The sequence below is a fragment of the Giraffa tippelskirchi genome, chromosome 6 (genome assembly GCF_054371585.1).
Source record: "Giraffa tippelskirchi isolate mGirTip1 chromosome 6, T2T-mGirTip1v1.2.pri, whole genome shotgun sequence".
Taxonomy (NCBI): Eukaryota; Metazoa; Chordata; class Mammalia; order Artiodactyla; family Giraffidae; genus Giraffa; species Giraffa tippelskirchi.
The window spans coordinates 58,290,685-58,310,860 of NC_137280.1; the positions used below are offsets into that span (position 1 = coordinate 58,290,685).

General features: G+C 45.1%; 1 protein-coding gene and 1 long non-coding RNA gene across 8 annotated transcripts in view; one reads left to right on the top strand and one right to left on the bottom strand.

Annotated features, from left to right (window-relative positions):
- Positions 1 to 20,176, top strand: part of SPIDR (scaffold protein involved in DNA repair) — a 274,921-nt gene that overhangs the window by 176,803 nt on the left and 77,942 nt on the right. For all 7 annotated transcript variants that reach the window (XM_081498011.1, XM_081498004.1, XM_081498005.1 and 4 more), the window contains one exon: positions 1,280 to 1,509. In XM_081498011.1, coding sequence (XP_081354137.1) covers positions 1,280 to 1,509 — 230 coding nt within the window. The remainder of the gene's footprint in view (positions 1 to 1,279; positions 1,510 to 20,176) is intronic.
- Positions 105 to 19,859, bottom strand: LOC145509373 (uncharacterized). Its single transcript, XR_014056068.1, has 2 exons — positions 19,669 to 19,859; positions 105 to 4,180 (listed from the first exon to the last, which is right to left on the bottom strand). It is a non-coding gene; the product is annotated as an uncharacterized LOC145509373 (long non-coding RNA).

A 20,176-nucleotide genomic window follows, 5' to 3' on the forward strand; every position in this document is an offset into this window, starting at 1 on the left:
TGTCATATTTACTCTAATTTGTTAAAATATGGGTTTTTTTTTTCTGTTGTCATAACTGCCTAAGGGCTTACTTAGGCCTCTTTTATTTATTTTAAAAAATCATCTTTTTCTTTTTCACAATGTTTGTAACCCTGGGGATAAAGAGGGTTGCATAAACTTGAGGTTACACACTGAAGATTGCTTTTTGGAATGTTAGTGACCCTGAGCCATGACTACCCATGATGATGAACTTGGGGAGTGCTAAGCCACACTAGCAATGGGCAAGAGGACACTCCTGGGGTGCTGTGGGCTCCACATGTCTGACTCCAGCGCAGCTACCTCAGGGTCGCCTGGCTCCCCGCATCAGCACTGAGGGGAATTTTGAGGGTGACCACATGAGGGGAAACGAGAAAGAAAAGCAAATGGACTTTCATCCTGCTTTGTATGTGTGGAATCAAACAGGGCCTCCCTTTGACTATCAGAACATGTGTCTGGAGGGAATTATGTGAAATCTCCCTTTAATCAATTTAATTTAGCAGATGTACAGTATATGGCCCAACGTGCATTACTGCTTTAACATACAGTTTCAAACATGTGTGTGATGTTAAATTCATGAGATGTGTCTTTGTCTGCCATCTGCGCCAGGGTAGCTGCCAGAGAGCTTAGTGTCGAGAGTGCGGACTATGGACCTCAGTGCTGAGCTTGAGTCCTGCCTCAGCCACTTCCTGCTGGTGATCTTGGGCAGGATGCTCAGCTCCTGTCTCAGCATGCCTGTCTGTATAATGGTGGTGACGGTGCAGCCTGCCTCCTTGGGTTGTGAGGGTCACATGTTTGTTAACGCAAGCACAGGATGTAGAGAACAGTGCTGGGATGCAGGGGCACAGAGTCTTCTAGAGGTACTGTCCTCTTGTGAAGGTGTTTACCAGGATTGTTGAGGCATCTCCTGTGGTTCACAGGAGTATGCAGAGTGCTGGCACTTCACAGTAACCCTAGTCCTTCTTTCGTTTTGTTTTGTAGTTTGTGCTTTGAGATTGTTACCTCATAGAAGAAAACTTTTAAAATTACCATGAGGTATTTTAATAGGAGTCCTTTCTGCATGTTCTCAAACCCCTGAGATGGTCTGTGCTCCTCAGCTTGCCATGGCCACACAGGTGACTCGCAGATGGGAGCCCCGAGCTGCGGGTGTGCGTTTGTCCTTGTCATTCCTTGAGCGTCCTACAGTCACACCGGCTGCCACATTCGGTATGGTGCATGCCCTCATGAGTCAGATTGCAAGTGTTCCTTTTGTATGTCTCATCAGGTTCTGTGTGATAGTCACGCTGTGGTGGGCACAGACCAGACCCTCCATCCTGAACAAGCGGAGCCTTTCATCCCCAGCCGAGCTCCCCTGAGGGATTCTCTGCTGGATGCAGTCGAGAGCCACGGAGCTGCCGCCTGGACGGGAGTGGGCGTGCGAGTGGTGGTGCAGAGAGTGTACTCCCTGCCCTGCAGAGGCCAGCAGGCAGACAGCACAGACCCACCCAGAGCACGGTGAGTGATGGACACGGTGCCGGGCACACGCGCATCTGCACAGAGGGGACGCTCTTCTCAGAGCAGTTTCATCACCACGCACAGGGGTGGTTTTTCTTTAGTTGGTTTTCACTTACATCAAAATTTGGGACACCTGGTGTGACAGAGGATTTTGTCCACCTATAGTTATCTAAATGTGCTCAGTCACTCGGTTGTGGCTGACTCTTTGTGACCCTGCGAACTGTAGCCTACCAGGCTCCTTTGTCCATGAAATTTTCCAGGCAAGAATACTGGAGTGGGTTGCCATTTCCTTCTCCAATTTATCTAAATAGACCTAGTAGAAAAGTTAGTCACATTTACTTTTACCTTTGATAGTTCATGTTATTGAAAGTCATACAAGCATGATTGGTATTGTTCTAAAAGAGCCAAGGCAACATTAAAAAGACCATGGCAACAGCTGTCAAGTTTTATGTCTTAGAAACCGGGATAAAGAAATGGCAGCTGGTGGGTCTGTGGCTCTCAAATGGGGCTCTTGAGTCAGCATCAGTATTGCCACAGGATCTGTGAGTGGTGTGGATGCTGCTCACTGCCCTCGCCCGTGTGGCAGCCACTGACCACGCAGGCAGTACGGCTGCTGGGGCTGAGCAACTACATTTATAATTTCACTGAAGTTTAACTAAGTCATTTTAGGTAGCCTCCTGTGGGTAGTGGCTGCCTTGGTGCCCCGTGTAGCTTGACAGCTGTGGGAGCAAGGGCAGACCTGTGATTCATAGCGCTTTGCTCCAACAGATGGTGGGAGTGGCATCTTTCTACTCACATTTAGACTCTTCCTGGTTGTGTTTTTTCAGGTAGCTCTAGACACATGGTTGAGTAAGAGTTTCTGTATCCTTGTCAGACCCTTCTGAGGTTATCATTCTATGTTAAATTGCCCTCAAAGCAGTGAGACAGATTTATAAAAGAATAGAAATTAAAAGCATAGATACCAGTTTATCTAACAGTCAGTCATTTTGTCCCTCTACTGTTCGAGAAACGCATGTTGATGAATAATAAGTCACAGCCATCCGGTCCTTACGGTGCCTTCTGATGTTACTCAGAAGGAGCAGCAGGAAGCACTGCGCTGTTACCTGTCAGTCCCCTTCCAGTGGACTGCAGCTTACTTTGAAGGACCATGAATTTCACAAAGTCCTTTTAGGTGCAGAGTTACAGAATATTTCTTGTGGAATTGTAGAAAAGTTTATGTTTATTCTGTTTGGAATATGTATGTGTGAAACCAATATATCCGTCTTTAGATCTTTAACACACTTGTAGCTGTCAACCAGTTTTGTGCTAGACTTAAAATTGTGTCCTTCTAAACAAAACTACCTGAGACAGTTATACAGATTAGACAAAGGTTTTGTCTTGCTTGGCTACTTATGCGATCTATGACTGTGCTGGGCTTTGAGGAGGAGATCCTGAGGCCCGCAGAGCACCGCTTCCATGAGGTGGGCTCCGCAGGAGCTGAGGTAGTGGCGAGAGGACCAGATGAGCTGGCAGTGAGCAGCCAGCTCCTTGGATGCTGCCCCCACCCCCCGCCAGCTCTGCACTGAGCCCTGTTTTACCTGTTGAGCAAAGAGAAGAAGTTAGAAGGTAAACCACGGCCAGTGGTTGGCTTGTGAGTACTTTGGGTTTGTGCCTTATAACACGCCCAGCATATATTGACTGAGGCTGTGCTGACAGTGGATTGAAGGCAGGGTAGGCATAAAGCTCAGAAATAAGAAAGCAACACTGAGTTATTCAGATGTAATGAATATGCATCACTGGGCATGGGGACTTCTTGTAGCACATGTGAGATTGTAAACAGAGGCTGGAGGACAGTAACCTATTTCACAGATGAAAACACTGGGCCTTGGAGATTGATTTGCTGACAGTTATACGTGGATGAAAGAAAACCATCATGAGATATAGAATCCCCACGTGACAGTTATAGAGAATACTGGAGCTGAAAGAAAGGGAAGAAGCAGGCTCTGTTTAGATGCTAGCTGGCCAGGGGCCAGTCACCCTGGAAAGCCTGCACGGGACCTGAGTAGACTGTGCACCATGAGGAAGAGTGGACCTTCTGGATGAAGGTCGTATCATTTGGCCTGGGGTGGGAGACAAGGCTTCTGAAATGTCTTTGGGGCACAGAAAAGTCTTACTGTATAATCCATAATTAGTATTTTCTAGATTCATTTGCTATAATAATGATCAGGTTCTCCAGTATACAAATCCAATTAATATAGAAGGAACAAGACCCTTAGCCCTCTACTAATTCTCTGCTGGTGTGTATAAGGCATGTCCTTGAGAGTCACTCAGCAGCGTGTGTCCTGGCGTGAACCTTCACATCTGCATATGCAACACAATATGAGGGGAGACACTCTCAGAAGACTTAGGCATATTGCCCGGAATGGTCTTTTCTATCAGCGATTTCTACCTGTAACTTCCTGCCTGCTGATAACTTCGGGCAGCCGTGCAGTGCATGGAGTCAGTCTTGTCCAGAGGCCCAAGCACGGAAGACATAACAGGGAGACTGAACAGTGAGGACCGCTCCCCTGAGTTAGCTCACCTGCTTTTCCCCAAGCACCTCTGCTCCAGCAGTGAACTGAAGTCTTCTCTGATCACCATGTGTTTCCGTACAGCCAGAAATTGCCATGTCAGAGTAAATTGAGGCCTGTGCCTGTGCATAAAAGAAGCAAGTCTGTTTTCTGGGACTCTTGCTACAGTGATTCTCCCTTCCTGCCCAACCAGGTTAGATGCCCCTCCAAGGAAACATTGTGATGACTGTTACGTCTAACTTGGCACCTTGACCGCATTTCGTCTCAGTCTGCTCCCAGCACTCTAGCCGTGTCACTTTTATGATATCAGTCACAGCTTAGCTTCTGATGGCAGACAGCCCAATTTTTGTCACCTTTGAAATTAAGAGAAATTTATTTGAGGCCTGCCAGTCCTGAAGAGGGTCAGATAGATTTGTTCTCTGAGCTGTGAAACATTAGCAAAAGTATACGTTAGATTTCAGAAACCTCATATGTAAGAGTCTGTTGTCCATTGTTCTTCTGGATGACTTCTTTTAACTCATGCTATTAAAGAAAACATTTCTACTTGGTTTCTCAAGGTGTTGTATATCAGAGTAAGCCACATGAACTTCAGTTTTATAAATCATTCAATCAAAAGTAACAGAAGCCAGACCTGAAGCACTCCCTAAACAGTAAGCAGGAAGTCTGTTCAGCGCCAGAACACACCTTTACCTGGACACACTGCATGTTAGATGAGTGCTAGGTAAATGCATGACTAATCAGACCACAGGCTTTTTAGCCCAGAGGGAGCACGAGTTTCTATTGGAGGGAACTGTGGCAGAGAGCGCAGAAGTGGGCTGCCTGCCACAACCCCCTCCTGGCAGAGTGGCATCTAGACCATCCTGCTCCCTGTCCATAGTGATCAACTTTCTTCCTCCCTTTCTGAAACCATCACTTTCTTTTTCCTTGAGACGCTTAATTTAGGGACAGAATTTTATCCCTCAGAGACACACGCTGTTTCTAGCCTGTCACTGCAGAAACATTTATTGCGGAAGAGTTAGTCTTTTGTGAGGGCGTTCATACAACTTGCTCAATGGTCTTGCATTTGGAGGAAAGCCTGGAGGGACAGACCCTTCGTATTTAACTGTTTTGGGGGATTAGATCTGATAGACAGAGTGCCCGAAGAACTATGGACTGAGGTTCGTTACACTGTACAAGAGGCAAGGATCAAGACCATCCCCAAGAAAAAGAAATGCAGAAAGGCAAAATGGTTGTTTAATGAGGCCTTACAAATAGCTGAGAAAAGAAGAGAAGCTAAAGGCAAAAGAGAAAAGGAACGATATACCCATCTGAATGCAGAGTTCCAAAGAATAGCAAGAGATTAGAAAGCCTTCCTCACTGATCAATGCAGAGAAATAGAGGAAAACAATAAAATGGGAAAGACTACAGATCTCTTCAAGAAAATTGGAGATACAAGGGAACATTTCATGCAAAGGTGGGCACAATAAAGGACAGAAATGGTATGGACCTAACAGAAGCAGACGATACTAAGAAGAGGTGGCAGGAATACACAGAAGATCTGTACAAAAAAGATCATCATGACCCAGATAACCATGATGGTGGGATCACTCACCTAGAGCCAGACATCCTGGAATGCGAAGTCAAGTGGGCCTTAGTAAGCATCACTATGAACAAAGCTAGTGGAGGTGATGGAATCCCAGTTGCACTCTTTCAGATCCTAAAAGATGTTGCTGTGAAGGTGCTGCACTCAATATGCCAGCAAATTTGGAAAACTCAACAGTGGCCACGGGACTGGAAAGGTCAGTTTTCATTCCAATCCCAGAGAAAGGCAATGCCAAAGCATGTTCAATTTACCAAACAATTGCACTCATCTCATGCTAGCAAAGTAATGCTCAAAATTCTCCAAGCCAGCTTTCAACAGTATGTGAACCGTGAACTTCCAGATGTTCAAGCTGGATTTAGAAAAGACAGAGGAACCAGAGAGCAAATTGCCAACATCTGTTGGATCATCAAAAAAGCAAGAGAGTTCCAGAAAAACATCTACTTTTGCCCTATTGACTATACCAAAGCCTTTGACTCTGTGGATTTCCAACAAACTCTGGAAAATTCTTAAAGAGATGGGAATACAGACCACCTGACCTGCCTCCTGAGAAATCTGTATTCAGGTCAAGAAGCAACAGTCAGAACTGGACATGGAACAACACACTGGTTCCAGATTGGGGAAGGAGTACATCAAGGCTGTATATTGTCACCCTGATTAACGTCTATGCAGAGTACATCATGTGAAATGCTGGGCTGGATGAAGCACAAGCTGGAATCAAGATTGCCAGGAGAAATATCAATAACCTCAGATATGCAGATGACACCAACCTTATGGCAGAAAGTGAAGAAGAACTAAAGAGCCTCCTCTTGATTTGAAAGTAAAAGAGGAGAGTAAAAAAGCTGGCTTAAAACTCAACATTCAAAAAACAATGATCATGGCATCCAGTCCCATCACTTCATGGCAAATAGATGGGGAAACAATGGAAACAGCGACAGACTTTATTTTGGGGGGGCTCCAGAAATCACTGCAGATGGTGACTGCAGCCATGAAATTAAAAGATGCTTACTCCTTGGAAGAAAAGCTATGACCAACGTACACAGCATATTAAAAAGCAGAGACATTACTTTGCCAACAAACATCCATCTAGTCAAAGCTATGGTTTTTCCAGTAGTCATGTATGGGTGTGAGAGTTGGACCATAAAGAAAGCTGAGTGCCAAAGAATTGATGCTTTTGAACTGCAGTGTTGGAGAAGACTCTTGAGAGTCCATTGGACTCTAAGGAGATCAAACGAGTCAATCCTAAAGAAAGTCAGTCCTGAATATTCATTGGAAGGACTGATGCTGAAGCTGAATCTCCAATACTTTGGCCACCTCATGGGAAGAACTGACTCATTGGAAAAGACCCTGATGCTGGGAAACATTGAGGGCGGAGGAGAAGGGGACAACAGAGAATGAGATGTTTGGATGGCATCACTAACTCGATGGACATGAGTTTGAGCAAGCTCCGGAAGTTGGTGATGGAGGGAAGTCTGGCATGCTGCAGTTCATGGAGTCGCAGAGTCAGACACAATGAGTGACTGATCTGAACTAATGTTGTGTTTTGCTCAGTCATGTCCAACTCTTTGTGACCTCAAGGACAGTAGCCCGCCAGGTTCCTCTGTCCATGGGATTCTCCAGGCAAGAATGCTGGAGTGGGTTGCCATTTCCTTCTCCATAAGTTGCATTTTAGTTTCATGGAAATTCATTGAACTGAACTCAGGAAAGAAAAACTTTTTCCTTTCTCTCTACTTTGATGTTTTATTCTCTTTTCATCTTTTGACCCTTACTTAAGTCTCTTGGCTTACATTTCTTCCTCTTTTCACTTCCTCTGGTCCTGGGTTGGGTTCTGGTTCTACATAGTTGACAAAACCAGGCATTGTCCTGTGCTCACGGAGCATTGTCTGGTGAGGGAGTCCCACACAAACCAATTGAAAGCAAAGACATTTATGGTTTTAAGTTGTGCTCAGTGCTCTGGTGAGAACAAATGGATACTCTGAGAGACAACGAGTCGACAGAATTTAGTTTGGGGATCGAAGGTCCGTGTTCTGAGGCAGTGCTACTTAAGTGACACTGGAAAGCTCAGAGGATGTTAGATGAAAAAGAGATGAAAGAGAAGTACCCACGGGAGGGCAGGGGGGCCTTCGAGAGCTCCAAACAGGAAGGAGGTGGCAGAGTGGCAAGCGAGTGTGGGCCACGGGTGTGCCTGTCTGACAGACACGTCAGCTGTGGGATGGAAGTGGTTTGGGAATGAGAGGACGTGGAGCACGGCCCTAATGGAAGCAGAGAGGCCCCAAGAAAGCTCCTGCCAGGCCCAGCACAGAGCAGTCTCCCATCTCACACGGCGCCACGGGGAAATGGAGACACTTCTCATGTGCGTGTGACTGGATGGAGGGTTGGGGGTGGTAAGGCAGAAGGAAATACTAAGAGTGCTTCTCAGGCAGATTCAGTTTGTGGCCTATTCAGTTTGAGATTCCTTTGAGGCATCCAGGAAAGGGTGTCAGGTGAACAGTCTGGATAAACAGATTCCACAATCAGGGAAGACTTTAGCTTGGAGGTAAGTATTGAGGGATTTTTAGGCTCTAGCTTGCCAGTCTGTGTATTTGTATGTGCATTCGTGTGTGGCTAACTGAAGAGTACATTTGTCCATGGTGCCAGATTTCAGAGGTCCTGGGGCCTGGAGACAGAGCGAGATGCCCTCGGCCCTCCTCCCTTTACACCTTCAGAGCTGTTCTGTCACAGGTGGAGACTGTCTAAAGCCAGGGCAGTGGATGCGAGCACACTGGGGGCATAGCAGACACCAAGGAAGGAAAACATTGGCGTCAAGACTTCAGGTCCTGTAGCACTGGAGGATGGGTGGACAAGGGAGCACAGAGCAGCCTGGAGGGGAAGGGCTGGTTGTGGCAGGACTCCATTGTGGGGCGGTGCCTCCGGTGATAAAGGGCAGCTGACCTGATCCTGCAGAGATGCCTGACAAGGTGACAGATGACGCCACGTGAAGTTCTGGGTGACTTATGCACGGGAGTTGCGGAGGGGGTGAGAGGAGGGTGGAAGCTAGCTCCCTGGGCATGGAAGAGGGTGGGATGTGAGGAACATGGACAGGTTTTGATAGCAAGGTCTTCTTGATGCAGAAGGGAATGAGAATGCTAAGTATTCAATGGCACAAGAGAACTACAGTGCAGGCATTCTGTCTCTTGCTCCCGAGATAGGTACCATTTTTCTTTCTTCTTGTGTGTATCAAGACAGAGTGGCATGGAGTTCCTCCAGAATAGCAAATCATGCATGTCCACAGGGAGAGAGCACAAAGGGAGGATGACAGCTCCTCCTCACCAGGACGAATAGGCCACTCCACGTGCTCTTCTGTGTCCCCCACACCCCACCAGTCTGCAGTGACTGTATGGATCGACCTGCGCAGCAACACATTTTCATAGGTTGTTATTGTTACTTGTACTTTATTTCTTCATATTGTAGAAAAATTGGAATCACTCCTCTTCAATGGTTTGAGTATTTTTATTGTGAGCAGAGCATCATTTTCTTAATGTCTCCTCATAAATGATGTCACAGCCCATTCCTTAGGTTCTCCTTACTTACCTGTGCTCTCTCAGTAAATTCAAGTCTTCTCTTAATCATTAGCTCTGTGTTCATGAGTCTTAAATAAACCCTCTAATCTCAGCTTTTTAGTGGTTTCCTTAGGATTTTTCATACATAAAATCATGTAGTCTTTGAATAAAGATAGTTTTACTTCTTCATTTTCAATGTGGATGCATCTTATTTCTTTTTCTTAATTTCCCTGGAAGCTCTCTTAATTGTCTTGAGGCAGAAAAACCAAAATGGTTATTTAATGCTGTGGTGTTTTCCCAGTAGCTCATCTCCAACTCTTTTTCTCAGTCTTTTGAGGCCTGTGCATACTTCACTATGGTTGTATGCCACTTGCCCTGCGAAGTCTCTCCTAGTGTTAGCTGTGGAAGTAGTCTCTTTATCAGTGTATTAGAATGAAAAAAAAGCAAATTTTGGAAGTAGGCAGGCTTGGGTTTGAATCTGAGCTTTGCTAACCCACTAGCTATATTTTCTTGGTTAAAGATAGGTAGATAGATAACCTTAACTCTCTTCATTTTTTTTTAACAGCCCCATGCAATTAGTAACGTCATTGTCAGTCTTGTATAATTGTTTTGAAGATTCAATAAGATTTATAAAATGCCTGGTGCCAAGCATACACTCTTAACACTATTTGCTTTATGACAGTTGTAGTCCTTTGTATTATAGTTAGTTATGGAAGTGTCATTCTTTGCTGGAAGGTTGTCAGCTCCTTGCAGGTAAGGATTATATGTGGGAATATTTATTACTCCCTCCTGGTACACATACTGTGCCTACTATATCTATATAGTAGATATAGATACTATATCTACTATGCCTACTATATATACTATGCCTACTATAAATATCTATATTTATATATCCCTGAATATTTTTCAGTTAGATGTATCTCGTTTGGCATTTATGATGGTTTATGTGAGTTTCATTTCTCCTCTTCTAGATGGCACAAAATGGATCCATTTTCCTACCCTTTATCTCCTTTTTAAGCTTTTATCATTTTATTGGTCTAGTGTCAGGTTATAGATAGCTGGTTGCAATTTTAAATGTTTCAGAGTAGAATCAGAGCTGTGGATAATTTGAAAACAGTATGTTCATGTTCTTTAAACTCTGTAATACCAACCTATATCATTGATCCTGTTTATATTTACAGCATACATGTACCTTGAATATGTATATGTATCCTTAATGAGCTTATTAATAATATGAAATAGCAATGAAAGTTCCCTCGTTCTTTTTTTATGTATTAAACCAGTGATACACTTGAAGGAAAAAATCAAAAGGAATGGCAACAGCCTAGTGATATTACAGACATTTAGGAAAATAAAATGTTCATAACCTGATGAAGATAGCAAGAGTGATTTTCCAGATTCATAGTCAGACGACTGTGGTGTGTGTATCCATAGCTCAGAGTTTGCATCTTAGTCTGACCTTGGTGATTTTCCAGCACCTGTTATCCATCAAGATCAAGAATGGTTTCAAGGTGGCCCTATATAAAAGGCGTGGAATTTTCTGCCTGTTCCTGACCTCCTTTCTCTGGAAACTTCTGTTCCTTAAAGAGGCTGGAGACCTCGGATGGTCTGCACCCCCACCCTCTCGTGCCTGCAGCTTGATCTGGAGCTGTGCTGTGGTCACGCTAGAACTTTCCTTTGAGCCAGACATCACTCTGGAATGTGTGCTCTGAGAGGACAGCACAGAGCGGAGCCATGGGAGACAAGGTGCCAGCCGGCAGCGTCGGGGTGGGGAACATGGGCAGAGGGGAGCAGATGCAAACAGCCCCGCATGCCTCTGCAGCCAGACGCACAGAGGGGCGAGATCAGAGAGACCGGACTTGACCTCCCACTCCAGCTGGGCTGCCATGCTTGCCACCCCCTCTCCCCCTGTTCGCCTCTGTCACGTGGACCTGTTCTGCCCTGCCTCCCAGCTGCTGTTGGACCCAGAGCACTTGGGGCAGCCAGCTGGCAGTCTTGGGAGGCTTGCCCTCGTTGTGCTCATTTCTTGGCCCTGAAGTTCTAATTAGCTTGAGCCTGATGAACGCCATGTGCCGCAGAAAACTGCAGCAAATGTATCCTCCAAAACCATCTTGGGAAGAGAGAGACTCTGTGAACAAGGACCTGTGGTCTCTTCCAGATCAGTTGGCCTGGCAGTGATGAAAACGTTCTGAACCTTCATGTTTATTTGCACAGATACAAAGAGAGAGGGATGGATACAAGGGCGTCTAGACAGTGCTTGTTGTATAGTGAGGGTAACGGCCAGGTGTTGTACATGCACTGGCGCTTGTCAGTACTTTCAAAGTTAGCCCATACATGTTGTTTTTAAATTTCACTCCTCCCGTTTAACCATCTGAGGTCAAGGACTGTGACTCATTGGTTTTGGTACAGGACCGTGAAGGCAGCCTGTGAGGATGGGGAGAAACAGTAGCGGGTGAGGAGCTGAGGGCGCAGTGTATGGTTGGTTGTGTCACTGTCTTCATGCAGGACTAACCAGGCTGTGGGCACAGCGGAGCACACGAGCCATCATTCCTCTAAAGAGGCCTATGGGGAGGCTTGGGGTGGGTGGGTCTGAATTGCCAGGGACACTGTGCTTCAGGAACGACTCAGGGCCCCTGCAGGGGGTTCATTCAGTGTAAAGCAGCAGGCAGAGGGGCTTCTAGAGAGGAAGCAAGGGAGGAGTAAGAGCTGCTCTGGGCCCAGGGTGTTCATCAAGAGAAAAAAAGAACCTGTTGCGAATGAGTGAAAAGTTTTAAAGCAATTGTTACAATTAATGCAGAACTAAGTTAAGAAATCAAGATAAAAGCAAGCCCCCACAGGTAGAAGATGAAAGGATGACAACAACATTTCAATGAAACGTAGTGAGAAGGAAGAAACCCATGACTTGAATGAAAGAGACAAGGTCTGAATCATGCAGGGCCAGCTGGCTGGGCCGGTCTCCGGGTTTGGAGTAGCCCTGACTGTCAGCCCGCTGCTCTTTGGGGTCTTCCGCTGTGTCCTGGCCTGTCTTTCCTCTCCCCGCGGTGGAGTCTGAACACAGAGGGAGCAGAGAGGACCAGGCTGGCGACACGTAGGGGAGTGGAAAGAGAAGAGCCACATTTCCCGACGTCTCACCACTCATACCAGGGGCTTCCCTGGTGGCGCAGCAGCAAAGAATCTGCCTGCCAAAACAGGAGATGCAGGAGATGTGGGTTTGATCCCTGGGTCACACTCCGGGGAAGATCCCCTGGAGAAGGAAACGGCAACCCCTCCAGTATCCTTGCTGGAAAACTCCATGGACAGAGGAGCCTGGCGGACTATAGCCCCTGCGGTCAGAAAGAGTAGAACATGACTTGGAGACCAAGACCATCACACCACTTACACAGCCTCTTGGAAAACTGGGAGATGGCCTAGGCGGCTCTGCACCATAAGTCTACGCCCACAGAAGCGACAGTAGGACCCTGGTGTGCCGGAGACCATAGACGTTTTGCGAAGGCCTGCCTGTCTGGGAGCTGCAGAAAAGTGGAAAACTGCAGTGACAGCAAAGACACTGGAAAATTTTATCTTTAAATCTTTCGAAAGCAAGTAATTCCAGTTTTTACTCTGCTCATTAACATGTCATCTTCTCTTCAGAAAAGGCCAAAATGGGATTCCTACAGTGACATGCTTTGTACCAGGGCTACAGCATATTTGGTAGCTAGTGTCATCCAACGTGGGGACAGTCTGCCAGAGTCTGTTTATGTTTAAACTTGGAATTTCTTCCAGGTGCTTCCGAAGGAAGAGTTGGTACTCTGTTCTGGGGTGGGGGCGGGTCGGTGAAAAGTGGAGCAGAGACCAAACCCGGGACTGAGGTGTGGCCGTGAAGCCCCTCTCAGGCCACCTGGAAGTTTACACGTGGAGGGGCTGTTTCCATCACTGCCTGTGGAGAAATTGCACACTGTGGGACCGGTTCCCTGAATGCCTGTTAGAACACATGGATTCTGTGTGTCCACCTCACCTTTTCTTTAAAAAAATTTTTTTTGATTGAGGTGAAATTCACAGAAAACCAACCATTTTAAAGCATACAACTCAATGATACTTAGTTCATCACAGTGTCGTACAACCACCACTTCTGTTTAGTTCCAACATATCCTGCGCCCATTATCAGTCCCTCTCATGAACCTCCCCCAGCCCTGGCCCCTGGCATCCGCAGCCCTGCTTTCTGTCTTTACGTCTCCACCCGTTCTGGACATTTCGTGTAAATGGAGTCCTAACAGTGTGTGGACTTCTGTGTCTGGTGTCTTTCACTCAGCATCATGTTTTCAAAGTTTGTCCATGTTGGAGCCTTCTGTCCTTCTTATGGCTGAATAATATTCCAGTGTATAGATATATCAAATTTTTATTTATCCACTCATCAGCTGATTTACATTTGGGTTGTTTTCACTTCAGGCTATTATGAGTGATGCTCTGTGAACATCTTTCTAGAAGTCTTTCCGGGAACAGATATTTTCATTTTTCTTGGGCATATCCCTAGGAGTAGTATTGCTGGGTTATATGGTAATTCTGTGTTTAACTCTCTGAGGAGCCACCAGAGATGCACCATTTCATATTCCTGTATCAGGGCTGTGATTTCTCCACACCCTCCCTAACACATGTTACTGTCTTTCTTTTAATAACAACTATTGTAACTAGTCTGAAGACTAATTTTACTTCTTCCTTTCTAGTATATTTGTCATTTGTTTCTTATTTTTACCTAATTGCTCTGGGTGCAATTTCCAGTACAACAGTTAAAAGGAAGTAGCAAGAAAAGGGATTTTCATTTTGTTCCTGATCTTAGGGGGAACTTTGATCTTTCACCATTGAGTCTGATGTTGGTTGTGGATTTTTCATGTATGTCCTATGTCAGGTTGAGGAAGTTCCCTTCTATTCCTAGTTTGTTGAATATCTTTATCATGAAAGAGTGTTGGATCTTGTCAGATGCTTTTTTTGCACAGCCTAATCCAACTTTTTTGGTATTATACATTTTAAGGTTAGGAATCCGAGAAGTTACTAACATCGTGATTCTTAGTAGAGAAGGTATTGTAACCAGATTGTTAAAATAGTTGCTTTGAGTCACCAGGTTATGGAACTACTTCTATTCTATTTGATCCTTCTCTTCAATAATATTCTCTGTAATGGGAGTTCACAAGCATGCACTTAGCTTTGCTTTTCTTAAAATTGATTTTAATACAGTTTTTATTTTAAAATAATTTTGTATTTGCAAAGAGAGGTCCCACATATCCCATACACAGCTTCCTCTATTTTTTTAATTGAACTATAGTTGATTTACAATATTATATAAGTTTATATAAGTTTCAGGCTATTTTTAATATCATATTATTATCATGCAATCTCATGGTTATTGAACCAATAGTGATACTATTATTATTAACTGAAACTTATACTTTACTAGATTTCCTCAGATTTTCCTTAATGTCCTTTTTCTGTTCTAGGATTCCATCCACAGACCATAGTACATTTAGTTGATATGTCTTCTTAGGCTACTCCAGACTGTCAGTGTCATAGATCTGCTTTCTTATAATGACCTTTCTAGTTGTGAGGATTACTGGCTAGGTGTTTTGTAGAATATCCCTTGTTTTGTGTCCTCCTGATATTTAGGCCAGTGTAGGTTTGGGGAGGAAGATCACAGGTGAAGAGCCATGCTCACCACTTCATGTCAGGGTGCACCCTGTCAGCATGACTGAACCTCTGCTGTTGTTGACCCACAAGCTGGCTGAAGTACTGTTTATCAGGTTTCTACACTGTGACATTAGTTTTTAAAAATTAGCTTATGTTTTAATTCCTGTTGGATAATGACAAAGCTAGAGCATTCACTGTTTCCTCCATTGGTATTGGAGGGAGTCTGAACCAAGAGCGCTTGTGACTTTTATAGGCTCAGAGCAAAGTGATATGTAAGCCAGATTTCTCAATTGGATGTCTTTGATGTCATTTATTATTCATGTTCATTTCTGTTTGGAAAGTACAGAGTTGAGATTCTTTCCCTGCAAACATACTTGTGTGCTGAGAAGGCATTACTCTGGCCATCAGAAGACCCTCTGTCTTCCTTTAGAAGATCGTGGGGGACAATAGACCCATGCTGGAGAGGAGTGGTCGGTTAGCAGAAGGTCAGGAGGGATGATGGACCTGTGCTACAGAGGAGTGGTCAGTTAGCAGAAGGTCAGGGAGATGATAGACCTGTGCTGTGGAGGAGTGGTCAGTTAGCAGATCTTCAGTGAGCCTCTTGTGATGCATCACCCTGCAGTGCAAAAAATGGCATTAACAGAAAAGAAGCTAGCACAAGTCACCTCTGCACCCAGATTCGCCTTGGATGGTCCTCAATCCCACGTGGGGTTGGAGACTATAAGGTGAGAGTGTCCTGTGTGTGTCAGGGCATGTGTGTGCATGCTTGGTGCCAGGAGGCTGTGTGCTTGAAGTAAGCAGTGCCATCCATGGTCCACAGGGCAACTGAGCATCTGCAGAGTGTGCGAGTTCTCAGAGGACTCCTTGAGGCTTCAGTGGGCCTTCCTGTCACAAGCAAGTCCTAATGTGGAGAGTGCCAGGTGACAGAGTTACACACTTTTATATCTGTGATTTGTGTTTTAATCAGAATTCCTCCCATGTGTCATTTCTAGTTGATTGGTTCAGCTGGGTTTTTTAAATTAGTAAAATATCTTCTTTTTATCTTCTACAGCTGAGATATATCTATCCATGATGTCTTTTCTTATCATCCAGTTCAACTAAAACAATTTAATTGCTTTATTTAGTCTTGAAGGAAACCTAAACTGAATTTATTTGAAATCTTAATCACTTGAATTACTGGTGTTTCCATTTGGGTGCATACATTAATGCAAACTGTAATAGAATACCACCAAGGATGATAGGCTGTGCAGTGAACATTTCTGAAGTTTAACAGGTGTTAATTTCTCTTTATGAAGCTATATTTTTTCATAATTTAATTTTGTGAATATAAACTCTCAAAACACATTAGTACTTATTACGCAAAAAGAATGTAAATAAATATGTTGCCTTTTTATAATTACTTGAGAAGCAATTTATTACTCTACATGAGGTATTATTTTTTAAAATACATGAAAGCTGGCTTAAAACCCAACATCAAAAAAACTAAGATCATGGTATCCAGTCCTATCACTTCATGGCAAATAGATGGAGGAAAAATGAAAACAGTGACAGATTTTATTTTCTTGGACTCCAAAATCACTGTGGATGGTGACTGCAGCCACGAAATTAAGACTCTTGCTCCATGGAAGAAAAGCTATGACAAACCTAGACAGCAGAGACATCACTTTGCCAACAAAGGTCCATATAGTCACAGCTATGGTTTTTCCAGTAGTCATGTATGGATGGATATGAGAGTTGGACCATAAAGAAGCCTGAGCGCTGAAGAATTGATACTTTCAAACTGTGGTTCTGGAGAAGACTCTTGAGAGTCCCTAGGACAGCAAGATCAAACCAATCAATCCTACAGAAAATCAACCCTGAAAATTCATTTAAAGGACTGATTCTGAAGCTGAAACTCCAATACTTTGGCCCTGATGCAAAGAGGTGACTCATTGGAAAAGACCCTGATGCTGGGAAAGACTGAGACCAGAAAGAGAAGGGAACAACAGAGGATAAGACAGTTAGTCACTCAATAGTATCCGACTCTTTGCGACCCAGTGGTCTGTGGTTGCCAGGCTCCTCTGTCTATGGAATTCTCCAAGCAAGAATACTGGAGTGGGCTGCCATTTCCTTCTCCAGGGGATCTCCCCAACCCAGGGATCGATAATTGTCTCTTGCATCTCCTGCATTGGTAGACAGGTTCTTTACTAGCTGAGCCATGAGGCTCAGAGTATCTGATAAGGCATTAATTTATCTCAGATTTAATGATCAGTTTTTCACAACATAAAACTAAGTACTCTTAAGTGTGTATGTGTGCTTAAAAAATTGCTCAGAGTACTCTAGCTTTGCTTTGGATAGTTTTCTCTGCCCCCTGTATGTTATAGAACTAAATCTGGGATCAGTCGGAATGTTGGCCCCATGTGCTAATGGACCTTGTGGTTCCTCCCCTCCCCACCTCTGCTTAGTGGTTCCTGCACACGCTGTTCAGTAAACAACTGAGAGAACCAAGCTCAGCCGCTTCATTCACAGAGTGTTTGGAAAGGGCTGAGCAGCCTTGACACACTGGCTCAAGTGGTGTGAGAGGCAGTGTTCATGTTTTTGTTAGCTCTTTTTATAGCATCCAGTCAGCTGTAGCTGGTTAACTGAAGCCAGGGCTGCTATTCGTGCACAGGTCTCTTACGCAGGATAAAGGGCCTCTGGTGGAAAGAGATTTTGTTACTCATGATGCCGCGACCGTGTTTACATGAGCTCACCCTGTCATCTATCATGGGATGTGATTTAGAGCAGTTCCGTGAAAACACAGGAAGTCCCTGGGAGCTGTTCAAATCACCCTTGAAAACAGAAAACACAGATAGCTTTCCTGTGAAGCCAGCCATCCTTCATAGATCGTGCTCTCTGGGCTGACGCCTGTGAGGAGAGCGCGGACATTTCCCATTGGCGTTAGAGAAACTGGGTGGAGAGAGTAGTTTCCCCTCTTCCCACAGCAAGGAATCATCATCTTATTGGGGGAGAGAGTTATTTACCCAGCCGTTTCTGGATAAGTTAAACACAGCTGTTTGTATCGCTGTAGCTTTTCATGGGCCGAACTCTGACTGAAGGCAGAATTTAACTTGTTAGAGATCATTAATAACTAGATGGAAATAAATGTGGGCTGAACTCATCCTGCCACCTCTCTTTGTAAATAAAGTTTTATTGGGACCAGCCCATCTGTTCTGTTCTCTGGCATTCTTGTCCAGAGGTGCTTTCACACCTCAAAGGCTGAGGTGAATAATGGCAAGAGGCTGAAATACTGTGCTCGCTGACTCTGCTCCACAAGTGAGAACACAGCGAAGCCCCACTGTAAGCAGGCTGCTCACCTCTGCTACCTCGTTTAATCCCCTGAACAACCCAATGAGGCGGATGACAGTTCAGCCCCTGGCACTACCCTGACAGTGGTGGTGGTGGTTTAGTTCACTAAGTCATGTCTGACTCTTGCGACCCCATGGACTGTAGCCTGCCAGGCTCCTTTGTCCATGGGATTCTCCAGGCAAGAATACTGGAGTAGGTTGCTATTTCCTTCTCCAGGGGATCTTCCCAATCCAGGGATCGAACCTAGGTCTCCTGCATTGCAGGCAGATTCTTTACCAACTGAGCCACAAGGGAAGCCCCACTCTGACCAGTGTAGCTACCAAGTCTCTGACCCTGTCAGAGTCTGCTCTAGGGAAAGAGAGGCACATGAGGAGGAACCAAGGACAAGTCTGGATTGTGAGAGGGGCCTGCATCTCCTCTAGCAGCTGCTGCCACTGTCAGAAGAGTCTTAGCTCCTGTGTTTTCAAGACGTCATCATTTCATATGCCGAAGAAGCTCACTTCTGCTGATAAATCAGGTTTGGAAGAAGAACGTACTTTCTCACCTCTAGTGAGACGGATCCATCAAGGAGCTGAGCCCCACAGATTTTGGCAACTTCAGAACGCTAGCTAAATTGGCTTATCCTTTAATCCCCCAAAACAAGCAGCACAAGAATTCAGTGCTGCTGCTGCTAAGTTGCTTCAGTCATATCCGACTCAGCGACCCAGGGTCCAGTGTCCATGGGGATTCTCCAGGCAAGAATACTGGAGTGGGTTGCCATTTCCTTCTCCAATAAACACTTTCCATTCAAAATGCTTTTTATTTCCCATTTCCAGTTCTCTACATAGAATTGAATATATATACACATTCATTTCCATCTAGCTATTAGTGATCTGTAAAAATTCTGCAATGGTTAACACTTCTCGTCACAATAACACATGAAGACGTAAGTATATGCTTTGAACTACATACAAAAAATGTGTGAAATTAAAGTGTGTAATGGTTAATATATTAATTTTCAGATACAATAGCTCCTGTCACATGCGAAATGACCTGACTTTAGGAATGTTGGGATCTCTGTGTACTTGCCCTTCAGATGTGATGAATTACAGAGTGATAGAGGTAGCATAGCAAACTTATGAGCCAAAGTAAGTAAAAACATGAAACCTTTATACCAAGATTTATGATTTACAAGTGAGAGAATGAACACAGGAGAATAGTAAGCACTAGGAAAACATGTTAATCAAATTATGGGTGAAAGCTGTGTTAATGTGAATTCTGAGTGAAGCAGTGGGAAGTGGGAAGCAGGGTGTGATTCCAGTCTCACCTTCAGCAGCCAGCCCTGGCACTCCCCTGGCCTCGGCCCAGGGCAGGCAGCGAGGGTGGAGGCTTCATGTTGTCCTGTGGGTGCTGAGGTGCATCACGAGCTTCCGGGTCCACCTGGCCAAGTGCGAGATGCGCGGCCTTACCTGGTCACACACAGTCCAAGCGGCCTCCCGGGGCTGGGGGAAACGATGCACAGACTCACCGGTCCACTCGCAGTCTGGGCCTCGTCCAAGCCCACACACCAGTATGGAGTCGGGTGCAGAGTCATGCGGAGTGGTGGCAGTTGGAGCTCTCCACATCCTCCTTGTCGGTCACAGACCTGTGCCCTTGTGCCCAGGTGAACCTGGCGGCAGTCTGACACAACTGGTCCTTACAGGGGTGTAGCCCAGACCCACTGACTTTCCTGTGGGCTCAAAAGCAGCAAAGCAACTATGACCACCCACAGGAAGTCAAGTGCCTCCTTCAGGGCTGGGCAGAGGTTAGAGCAAGCATCCAACCAAACCCCGTGGTGGGGTAGTGGGTGGCTGAGGCAGGGGAGGTGGGCCCACCCCCTCCAAGTCTGCGCTTCCCTGCAGCCTCTGCTGGCCTTGAAACAGTGGGGACTTCAGGCTTCAAACTTGTCATTACAATAGATTTTAGGGAAAATCAGTACTGCACTTGTACAAACAGAAAGTTAGAATTTAGACTTTTGTCCACAATCACATGAGTCT